Source organism: Theropithecus gelada, chromosome X, assembly GCF_003255815.1.
Source record: "Theropithecus gelada isolate Dixy chromosome X, Tgel_1.0, whole genome shotgun sequence".
Classification (NCBI taxonomy): Eukaryota; Metazoa; Chordata; class Mammalia; order Primates; family Cercopithecidae; genus Theropithecus; species Theropithecus gelada.
Window position 1 is genome coordinate 112945667 of NC_037689.1, and position 12427 is coordinate 112958093.

At 35.3% G+C, this 12427-nt stretch overlaps 1 protein-coding gene across 2 annotated transcripts in view; it reads right to left on the minus strand.

Moving 5' to 3' along the window:
* LRCH2 (leucine rich repeats and calponin homology domain containing 2) overlaps positions 1-12427 on the minus strand; it is a 128816-nt gene that overhangs the window by 27414 nt on the left and 88975 nt on the right. For both annotated transcript variants that reach the window (XM_025372320.1, XM_025372319.1), the window contains exons 13-14: positions 9870-9918; positions 9675-9791 (exon numbers count right to left, since the gene is read on the minus strand). In XM_025372320.1, the coding sequence (XP_025228105.1) occupies positions 9675-9791; positions 9870-9918 (166 nt within the window). The remainder of the gene's footprint in view (positions 1-9674; positions 9792-9869; positions 9919-12427) is intronic.

Here is a 12427-nt window from a genome sequence, read left to right on the forward strand (position 1 = left end):
GAGTCTCGCTCTGTCTCCCAGGCTGGAGTGCAGTGGCCGGATCTCAGCTCACTGCAAGCTCCGCCTCCCGGGTTTCCGCCATTCTCCTGCCTCAGCCTCCCGAGTAGCTGGGACCACAGGCGCCGCCACCTCGCCCGGCTAATTTTTTGTGTTTTTAGTAGAGACGGGGTGCCTCAGGCAGTCTTGATGACATGTGGCCAAGGTGGTCAGAGCACAGCTTGGTTTTAGACATTTGAGGAAGACACAAGACATCAATCAACATATGTAAGACAAACATTATTTCAGTCCGGAAAGGCGGGAAAACTGGAAGCGGGGAGGGGGCTTCCAGGTCATGGGTAGATAAGATACAAATGGCTGCATTCTCTTAAGTTTCTGATTAGCCTCTCCATAGGAGGCAATCAGATAGGCATTTATCTCAGTGAGCACAGTGGTGACTTTGAATAGAATTGGAGGCAGGTTTCCCCTAAGCAGTTCCCAGCTTGACCTTTCCCTTTAGCTTAGTGATGTTGGAGTGAGGCCGAGGGGGTGGATCACTTGAAGTCAGGAGTTTCAAGACCAGCCTGGCCAACATGGTGAAACTCCATCTCTACTAAAAATACAAAAAATAAAAAAACTAGCTGGGCATGTGCTACTCAGGAGGCTGAGGCAGGAAAACCGCTTGAACCCAAGAGGCAGAGTGTTACGGAAAGTCAGGGACCCTGAACGGAGGGACCAGCTGAAGCCATGGCAGAAGAACATAAATTGTGAAGATTTCATGGACATTTATTAGTTCCCCAATACTTTTATAATTTCTTACGCCTGTCTTTACTGCAATCTCTGAACATAAATTGTGAAGATTTCATGGACACTTATCATTTCCCCAATCAATACCCTTGTGATTTCCTATGCCTGTCTTTACTTTAATGTCTTAATCCTGTCATCTTCGTAAACTGAGGAGGATGTACATCACCTCAGGACCCTGTGATGAATGTGTTAACTGCACAAATTGTTTGTAGAGCATGTGTATTTGAACAACATGAAATCTGGGCATCTTAAGAACAAGATAACAGTGATTTTCAGGGAACAAGGGAGATAATTTTAAAGTCTGACTGTCTGTGGGCCGGGTGGAACAGAGCCATATTTCTCTTATTACCGAAAATGGGTAAGATAAATATCGCTGAATTCTTTCCCCAGTAAGGAATATTAATAACTAATAGCCCTGGGAAAAGAATGCATTCCCAGGGTGAGGCCTCTAAAATGGCCGCCCTGGGAGTGTCTGCGTTTATGCAGATGTAAATAGGGATGAAACATGCCCTAATCTCCTGCAGCGCCCCCAGGCTTGCTAGGATTAGGAAATTCCAGCCTGGCAAATTACAGTCAGACCGGTTCTCTGCTCTTGAACCTTGTTTATCAATGACAATGTGTGCACAGCTGGACACGGAAGTTCGTTAGTGATTGTAGTTTCACCCTGACCTTGTGATCTCGCCCTGACCTGCCTTGTGATCTTTTGTTGCCCTTAAAGCATGTGATCTCTGTGACGCATACCGTATTCATGCACTCCCTCCCCTTTGAAAATTGCTAATAAAAACTTGCTGGTTTTACGGCTCAGGGAGCATCACGGAACCTGCCGACATGTGATGTCTCCCCCAGACACCCAGCTTTAAAATTTATCTCTTTTGTACTCTTTCCCTTTATTTCTCAGACCAGCTGCCACTTAGGAAAATAGAAAAGAACACATGTTGAATATGAGGGGTGGGGTTTCCCCAATAGCAGAGGCTGCAGTGAGCTGAGATCATGCCATTGCACTCCAGCCTGGGTGACAGAAGAATACTCCACCTAAAAAAAAAAAAAAAAAAAAGAAAAGAAAAGAAAAGAAAAAAGAAAAAAAAGAATGGAGAAAGATATTCCATGCCAATGGAAACCAAAAAAGAGCAGGTGTAGCTATACTTATAAAAGACAAAATAGATTTCAAGAATAAAATTAACAAGAGACAAAGAAGGTCATTATCTAATGAAAAAGGGGTAAACTTAGTCAGAGGATATAGTGATTGTAAATATATATGCACCCAATACTGGAGCACTCAGATATATAAAGCAAATATTATTGTAGCTCAAGAGAGACATAGATCTCAATACAATAATAGCTGGAGACCTCAACACCCCACTTTCAGCATTGGACAGATGTCCCAGACAGAAAATCATCAAAGAACAATTGGACTTAATCTGCACTATAGACCAAATGGACCTAACAGATATTTACTGAACATTTCATCCAGTGGCTACAGAATATATGTTCTTCTCCTTAGCACATGGGTCATTCTCAAGGATAGACCATACGTTGTCACAAAATAAGTCTTAAAACATTCAAACAACAAAGAAGTTGCTGAGATAACATCAAGCAACTTCTCTGACCACAATGAAATAAAACTAGAAATCAATAACAAGAAGAATTTTGAAAACTATACAAACAAATGGAAATTAAACAATATGCTCCTGAATGACCAGTGGGTCAATGAAGAAATTAATAAGGAAATTGAAAAATTTATTGAAACAAATGATAATACAAATACAACATAGCAAAACCAATGGGATACAGCAAAACCAATATTAAGAGGAAAACTTCCAGCTATAAGTGCTACATCAAAAAAGAAGAAAAATCTCAAACAAATAACAATTATTCATCTTAAAGAACCAGAAAAGGAAGAGCAGACCAAACCCAAAATTAGTAGAAGAAAAGAAACAGCCCAGGTGTCATGGCTCACATGAGTAATCCCAACACTTTGGGAGAGTGAGGTGGGCAGATTGCTTGAGCTAAGGAGCTCAAGACCAGCCTGGGTAACATGGCAAAACCCCATCTCTACAAAAAGTACAAAAATTAGCTGGGTGTGGTGGTGCCTGTAGTCCCAGCTACTTGGGAGGCTAAAAGGTGAAAGAATGACTTGACCCTGGGAGGTCAAGGCTGCAGTGAGCCATGACACCACTGCACCTCAGCCTGGGGAAAGGGTGAGACTCTGGTATAAACAAACAAGCAAACAAAAACAAAAGAAATAATAAAGATCAGAGCAGAAATAAATAAATTTGAAATGAAGAAAACAAAATACGAAAGATCAATGAAACAAAAATATGGTTTATTGAGAACATAAACAAAATTGACAAACCTTTAGTCAGATTAAGAAAAAAGGAGGAGAAGACCCAAATAAAATCAGAGTTGAAAAAGGAGACATTACAACTGACACCACAGAAATTCGAAGGGTCACTACTGGCTACTATGAACAGCTATGTGCCAATAAATTGGAAAATCTAGAGGAGATGGACAAATTCTTAGACACATAAAATCTACCAAAATTAGATCATGAAGAAATCCAAAATGTGAACAGGTCAATAACAAGCAATGAGATTAAATCTGTAATAAATAGTCTCCCAGTAAAGAAACGCCTGGGACCTGATGGCTTCACTGCTGAATTCCACCAAAAACTTAAAACCTAATACCAATCCTACTCAAAGTATTCAAAAAATTGAAGAGGAGGGAATACTGGCAAACTGATTCTACAAGGCCACTATTAGCCTAATACTAAAACCAGACAAAGATACATGCAAAATAGAAAACTACAGGCCAAAATCTCTGAAAAATATGGATGCAAAAATCTTCAACAAAATACTAGCAAACCGAATTCAACAATATATTAAAAAGGTCATTCATCATGACCAAGTGGGATTTATTCCAGGGATGCAAGCACGGTTCAACATACGCAAATCAATTGTTGTGATACATCATATCAACAGAATAAAGGACAAAAATCATATGACCATTCCAATCAATGCTAGACAAGAATCTGCTAAAATCCAACATTCCTTCATGATAAAACCCCTTTGATATGATTTGCTTGTGTCCCCACCCAAATATCATCTTGAATCGTAACTCACCCAATTCACAAGTGTCATGGGAGATACCAGTGGGAGGTAATTGAATCATGGGGGTGGGTTTTTCCAGTGTTGTTCTCATGATAGTGAATAAGTCTCTCAAGACCTGATGACTTTAAAAAGGGGAGTTTCCCTGCACAAGCTCTCTTCTTTTGTCTGCCACCACGTAAGACGTGCCTTTCACTTTCCACCATGATTGTGAGGCCTCCTCAGCCATGTGGAACTGTCAGTCCAATAAACCTCTTTCTTTTGTAAATTGACCAGTCTTGGGTATGTCTTTATCAGCAGCATAAAAATAGACTAATACACTCTCAAAAAATTGGGGTATAGAGGAAATATATCTCAACATAATAAAAGCCAAAACTCATAGCCTTTCCCCTAAGATCTAAAAGATGACAGGGATGTGCATTGTCACCACTGTTATTCAACACAATACTGGAAGTCCCACCTAGAGCAATCAGACAAGAGAAAGAAATAAAGGGCATCCAAATTGGAAAAGAATAAGTTAAATTATCCTTGTCTGTAGATGATATAATCTTGTATTTGGAAAAACCTAAACTCCACCAAAAAAAAAAAAAAAAATAGAACTGATAAATTCTGTAAAGTTGTAGGATACAAAATCAACATACAAAAGTCAGTAGCATTTCTATATGCCAACAATGAACAATCTAAAAAAGAAATTTAAAAAATAATCCCATTTACAATACTCACAAACAAAATTAAATACCTAGGAATTAACCAAAGAAGTAAAAGATCTCTACAACGAAAACTATAAAACACTGCTGGAAGAAATTGAAGAGGACACACAAATATGGAAAGATATTCCACATTCATGGATTGGAAGAAACAATATTGTTAAAATGTCCATACTACTCAGAGCAATCTATAGATTCAATGCAATCCCTATCAAAATACCAATGACATTCATCACAGAAATAGAAAAATCAAGTCTAAAATTTAGAAGACACCACAAAAGACCAAGAATGGCCAAAGCTATTCTGGGAATAAGAGACAAAACTAGAGGAATCACATTACATGACTTCGAATTATACTACAGACCTATGGTAACCAAAACATCATGGCACTGGCATAAAAACAGATACACAGACCAATGGAACAGAACAGAGAACCCAGAAACAACTCCACACACCTACAGTGAACTCATTTTCGACAAAGGTGCCAAGAACATACATGGGGGAAAAGACAGTCTCTTCAGTAAATGATGCTGGGAAAACTGGATATCCATATGTTGAAGAATGAAACTAGGCCCTTATCTCTTGCTATATACAAAAATCAAATCAAAATGGATTAAGGACTTAAATTTAAGACTTCAATCTATAAAACTACTGTAAGAAAACATTGGGGAAAATCTCCAGGATGCAGGTCTGGGCAAAAATTTCCTGAGCTACCCCATAAGTGCAGGCAACCAAAGCAAACATGGAGAAATGGGATCATATCAAGTTAAAAAGCTTCTGCACGGCAAAGGAAACAAGAAAGTGAAGAGACAACCCACAGAATAGGAGGGAATATCTGCAAACTACCCATATGACAAGGAATTAATAACCAGAATTTAAGGAGGTCAAGTGACTCTTTAGGAAAATATCTAATAATTAGATTAAAACATGGGCAAAAGATGTGAATAGACATTTCTGAAAAGAAGACATACAGATGGCAAACTGGCATACGAAAAGGTGCTCAACATCACTGATCATGAGAGAAATGCAAATCAAAACTACAATGATATATCATCTTACCCTAGTTAAAGTGACTTATATCCAAAAGACAGGCAATAACATGCTGGTGAGAATGTGGAGAAAAGGGAACCCTCGTACACTGTTGGTGGGAACGTAAACTAGTACGATCAATATGGAGAACAGTTTGGAGGCTCCTCAGAAAACTAAAAATACAACTACCAAACAATCCAGCAATCCTACTGCTGGGTATATACCCCAAAGAAAGGAAATCAGTATATCAAAGAGATATCTGCACTTCCATATTTATTGCAAAACTATTTACAATAGCCAAGATTTGGAAGCAACTTAAGTGTCCATCAATAGAAGAACGGATAAAGAAAATGTGGTACACATACACAAAGGAGTACTAAGAGTCTGTCATTTGCAACACGGATTGAAATGTAGGTCATTATGGTAAGTGAAATAAGCCAGGCACAGAAAGACAAACACCACATGTTCTCACTTATTCGTAGGATGTAAAAATCAAAACAATTGAACTCATAAAGATAGAGAGCAGAAGGATGGTTACCACAGGCTAGGGAAGGGTAGTGGGGGAGTACAGGGTAGCTGAAGATGGATAATGGGCACAAAACATAGAATAAATAAGACCTAGTATTTGATAGCGCAATGGAGTGACAATAGTCAATAATAATTTAATCGTACATCTCAAAATAACTAAAAGAGTATAATTTGATCATAACACAAATGATAAATATTTGAAGGAATAGATACCCCATTCTCCATGACGTGATTATTACACATTGTATGCCTTTCAAAATATCTCATGTATCCCACAAATATATATACCTAATATGAACCCACAAAAATTTAAAATTTAAAAAGTTGTTTAATAAAATACTTCCTGGCATAATGAATTTCACTGAAATACAGTGATTTTATTTTGGCTATAAGAACACTAAATTTTATATACTAGAAAAATAATCTATACAACAGTGGCCTGGGAATCTAAAAGAGTCAATGTAACTTTCCTACCATGATTTACTTACTAACTTAACCTGACCCAATTCATCTTCTTGCTCACATAATCTAGCCAATACGTTGAAACAGTTTTACCTAGTTTCAGGGACTTACCTGAAAAAAATACTATCCAAAATTAGCCTTCAAAACTAAGAAGAAAGGGGAGTTGGATTTCTTACATACACACACACGCACACACACACACACATATACTTTCAATAAATACACTGAATAACCATGACAAATAATTTACCATGGGACAGAAACAAAGAAACCCTGTGCCCCAGTCATTTATATGCATTAAGATAAAGTTGCACAAAAGTTCTGTACATTTCATAACACAGCAAACCTAAAAGAGCCACCCTTGAACAAGCTCAGTGATAACCTGATATAAACCTTGAGTGTAGTGTATTTTACTGTTTAATGAACTATAAATCCTGATTAGCTTTTAATAATACAACCTACCAATAGCCCTTTCAATTATCGGGAGATAGGTGATTAAGAGAAATTTCATATTTGGAAGAAAGTCACCTCATAGAAGCTGCTGATGTTTTAGTCATGAAAATACTGACAATTCTGAATAACAGTGTTGATTTAATTTAGGAAACTGTATGTCAATTTATATTTTCTTGACATCTTAGGAAAAAACTAGTGACATACTCATTTTACTATGTCCTAATACTGACATCTTCTGACAGTTTAGGAGAATTACACATCTCCTTAAAACATTTCCCAGTGACTGAAGCTTATCTTTTCCATCTACTTCATTAAGGAAAAAATTAACATTTCTTGAATGATGATTATGTAATGTGCACTTCAAATATTATATCATTTGATCTCGTTTAATAACTTTATAACATAACTAATATTATAGATGTTTATTTTATAAAAAATAAAATACCAATGAATGATACTATTAAACCAAAGAATTATGTTTTTAAAACGCTCACTGTGGCCTCTATTAAGACATCTTGAGAAGTCCACTTAAGTTACTGTAAAATATTTTTTTAATCACTAAAAGTAGGCCAAAAATGGCAGTAATCTCAGCACTCTGGTGGGCCTAGGTGGGAGGATCTCTTGAAGCCAGGAATTTGAGACCAGCCTGGGCAACATAATAAGACCTCATCTCTACAAGAAATTTTAAAGTTTGCAGGGCACTGGGGGACATGCCTGTAGTTCTAGCTATTGGGGAGGCTGAAGCAAGAGGATCACGTGAGCCCAGAGGATGGCCTGAGCCCAGGCATTTGAGGCTGTTGTATGCTATGATCATGCCATTGTACTGCAGTCTGGGCAACAGAGAGAGACTCTGTCTCTAAAAGAAAAACAAAAAAATTAAAAACCAGTAAGGTTTGTTTGAAAGTGTTTGCTCATTTGATATTGGGCTATACACAGTAGATAAAAAGGCAGCCTAGCATAGGCTTTGGGTTCAAATCTCAACTCTGCCACTTATTACTAAGTGACCTGAAGAATACTACTTTGCATCTCTGTGCCTTAATTTCATCATCTGTAAAACAGAAATAATCATAACTGTACTTAACTCATAGGGTTGTTACGAAGATTAGAGTTGATCTTTGTGAAGTCTTACGACAGTGCCTGGCACTTAGTGCTATGTAAGTTTTTTGACAAATACTCAGAATTGGTATTGTTATTATGATAAAGGAGAACTGGTTTTGTTATACTATGATATTGGTAGTATACTAAGAATTTGTACTGGTATACTACAATAAAGGAGATCAAACAAATATCAAATTTCTTTTATTATTTTGAAATACTACTAAAATTTCCCCCATATCATCAGTCACTCACTAAGTTTTATCTACAAGCAAATTTTATTCAGTGCCTTTGTTCAAGGTCCAATGAACTAAAAAGGGAAACTTTAATGATGGAATATAAACACAATTACAGATGTATAAAGGGTTGGGATAAATAAACTTTCACTATTATTGACCAGGGTTCTACTTAGAATGTCCTTCCCTTTTTCCTCATGTCTTTTGTTTCTAAGTTATCTCTCACATTGATCAGGAAATGTAAGACTCATAAAAGGACTCAGTATTTATTTGCTGAAGGCTTAAATTGATCACAGATCCACTAAGACATATAACAGTTTTGTTTTAGTCATATGATACTATTTCCAAATGTATGTTACACACCCATATATAGAAACAAACAAATGTGCATGTAGATCTATTTCTACCAGAGAAAAACAGAGAATATAATCCGATTTATTAGTGATATAAACTTGAACTTACCTACAATGTAGACTAGTACTATGTTTTTAGATAAAATTACTATTATCATCTAATAATAATTAGGCTTTGAGAAATATAAAACATGTACAAAAACAACAAAATTTGCTATCCATGGAGCAGAAGCTTGTTTGTACTATTCATTTGAGTCAAATTCCAGAAATGAGTTCTGGCTAGTATTGAAAATTATTCCGAATTCTAATGATTGGCTTCTACAAATACAGCAGACCCCAACCACAAATAGACAATAATACAATATTTACAAAGGTATACACAGTAAAATTTCACTAAAACCCTGCTAACTAGAAATTTGGGATAATTTGGATGATCTGAGCTTTTCTTTTAGCTAAGATAAAAGACCCTCTAGCAATCTACTAAGGTAACAAGAAGAAAAAAATGGAAAAACCTGCCCTCGAGCATTTTTAGAACTACATAAACAGCACTTATTTACATAGGAACAGTTAAATGCTAATTGTAAATATGTGTCAAATATTTACCGAAACAAATCCAATGAAAGACTTTTCCTGGACAATTTTTTAAAAACATACTACATATTGCTACAACTAGCAGTGTAGCAAACATTCGTCTATCTTGTAAAGTATTTGGTAAATCATAATTTATATTTATCTACTCAATTATTCTCAATTACTGAAATCTTATGAATATAATTAGATCGTATTACCCCATATATGTGAGAAATCAAAATAACACATTTACTACATTAAACTATAGAGTTACAGTCTTATTAACTCAAAACAAAACTGACAAAATAAAAACTAATAATTACAAAGTAAATTTCAAAACTTAATATAGAGTACCTTAAAATATTCTTTTCTAATCTGTTTGCTCCTCCTCCTTTCTTCACTCTGCCAGATTATAGGGTGAGATTCTGGCCACGGTTGTTCATCTATTTGATCCTTCTGATTTTCTAAGGGCTGTAATGAGACAATTTCTTTTAACTAAATAAAAAAGAACAAAATTATAGATATAATAGTAACTTAATTTCTTCTTACCTGCCATGTGAGGGGTGATAATGGTGAATTAACTTCATCTGCTGAGACACTAAAAAATTAAAGATGCCTTAATATGTTAAAATATTTAGAATAAATCGTTAAATATATATTATGAACCTTATTATGTTATCTTCTAAAAAAATTGTAAAGAATTTACCCATGTCTACACTTTGGCCTAACAACATAAAACTTAAAGTTGACAGAAACTTATTTAAGTTTCTAATACCTGTTGCTCTACAGGAAACATCAAAATGGGTTTATTCTATGTAGGCCCTATGCATAGGTCTACTCTAAGGAATTCTCAGAAGCTAAAATAAGTGAAATATCTAAAGATATACTGTCAAAGGACAGACAAGATATTTATTATATCAAAATAACTAACAAAAACTAAAAAAAAAAATACTAATAATTTCTTTGGTCTAAAAAAGAGCTCAAGCGAGTAGTTATTTTTACCTACTGAATTACTGATTATGGACTCAACCTGTTCATTCTAACAAAACAGAGGCTACGAAGGAAATTATTTTCATCTAATTTTTTGTTGTTGAGATAAGGTAGACTATGCATGCTGTTATTAGATGGCAATTTTGAACAAAGAGTTCCTTTGGAAAAAATATATAAACAAAATGTCCACTGAAGCTGCTATACCTTAACACTATTCTGGAACTTCTGTATAGTGCAATAATGAAAAAAAAAAAAAAAACCCACAAAAATTGGATATAAAGAATCCAATTTTTTAAAATTTATAGAACACATGATTATCCAAGAGAAAAAGACAAAAAATCTATTATTACAAGAGGTAAGGTTACCAGTTAAAGAAAAACATACAAAAGTTAATAGCTTTCCTACATATCAATTATAATGAGTTAAAAGATATATTAGAAAAAACACTATTCATAAAAGGAAAGAAAAGCATAAAATACCTAGGAAGAAATTTGTACAAGTACCTATATGAAAAAACTACAAATGTCTAGTAAGAGACTTGAATAACCAAAAGGTTCTTGGATAGATAAGTATTACAGGTATAACTTATCTTTCAACTTAATTAATAACTGAAATGAACTGTAATAATAATTTTTTTTAACTCGAGAAATATTTTTTCATTTGCTTTAAAAATTTGACAAAGAAGTTCCAAAGTTAATTTGGAAGAATGGATGATCAGGAAGAGAAAAGTTATATAATAAAGGGGACTTCTCAACCCTCCCTTTCTACTAGCTCCAGAATCTACAGATTTTTCAATGGAAGAGGAGTATAGGACCACACGTATAATAACTTCTGAAAAAAAAGACATTTAAGATCATTGTGAAAGTAATGGCTTATATAACAAGTAGTAGAGAGACAACTGATTGATCACTTGTAAAACATACACAGAAAGAAAGAATAAAAAAGGGGGAGGAGACATGGTGAGAAAAAGGCGGGGGAGGGAGGAAGAAAACTAGATTCCTTACCTCATACCAAATATCAAAATGAAAAATTAAAAGATTTAAATGTAAAGAAGAAATCACAAAGTATCACAAAAAAATACAGGCAGTAATTTTTTAAATATTGGAATAGAGAGAGCCTATGGGAAAAACAATCAAAATTAAATACTAACAAATTTGAACACATAAAATGTAAAAACTTGACTTTGCTCATGGCCAAGATAGACTAACAGTGACCAGATACATATTCTTACTGAAAAAAACTAAAAGAATGGCCAAAATATTTAAAACTATGCCTTCCATGACATTGAATATTAGGCAAAAAAATGACATTATCCTTTAGAGATGAGTAAGAAGGCGAATCCCGTAACTGAGCCAAGTTGGTGCATGGAAAGAGTTTCCAGCCCACATCCCAGGAGAAAAAAACTAAGGCAGAGTCTAGCAGGCCCAGAATTCAGGAGACAGAGCTGCAGCCAGGGAGAAAAGGGCAGAGTGAGTTCATAGCACACAGTAACAACGAAAAGGGCAATGCACAGAGAAAGGAAAGAGATCTACAATCCTTCAAATTTTCATCTGAGTGTACTGATCATTGAACGTGTATGTGAGGAAATTACCCTAGGCAAAAGGATGAAATTACCCCCAAAGATTAGAGGGAATAATTCCCAGATTCTCAAGAGGATCAGGAGTGGTACCAGTTCCAACCAGCTAGATTGGAAAACCTCATAATTCACAGGACATCCAGTAGAGAAAGGTGTTGCCTCATTAAGGGGACAAATTTATTCCTAGACTAAATGCTGCACTGGTCCCACATAATTAAATTATAAAACCCAGTTCCAAAATATCAAATTATTTCCAAGTAATTTAACCATATCCCAGAACAGAAGTCAAAAATATGTATAATAATACCACAAAATCCACATTCAAGAATGTAAAGTATACAATGTCTGTCATTCAATCAAAAATTCAACCAAGCAATGTTCAGGAAGCTAAAGGAAAAGACTGAACGTGGTAAGTACAGACATAAGCAAACTTCTAGAAATAAAAAGTGCAACATCTAAAATTAAAACAAACTGGATGGAATTAACTGCAGATTAGACATTTCACAAGAAATGACTAGCAAACACAAAGACAAAGCAGAAG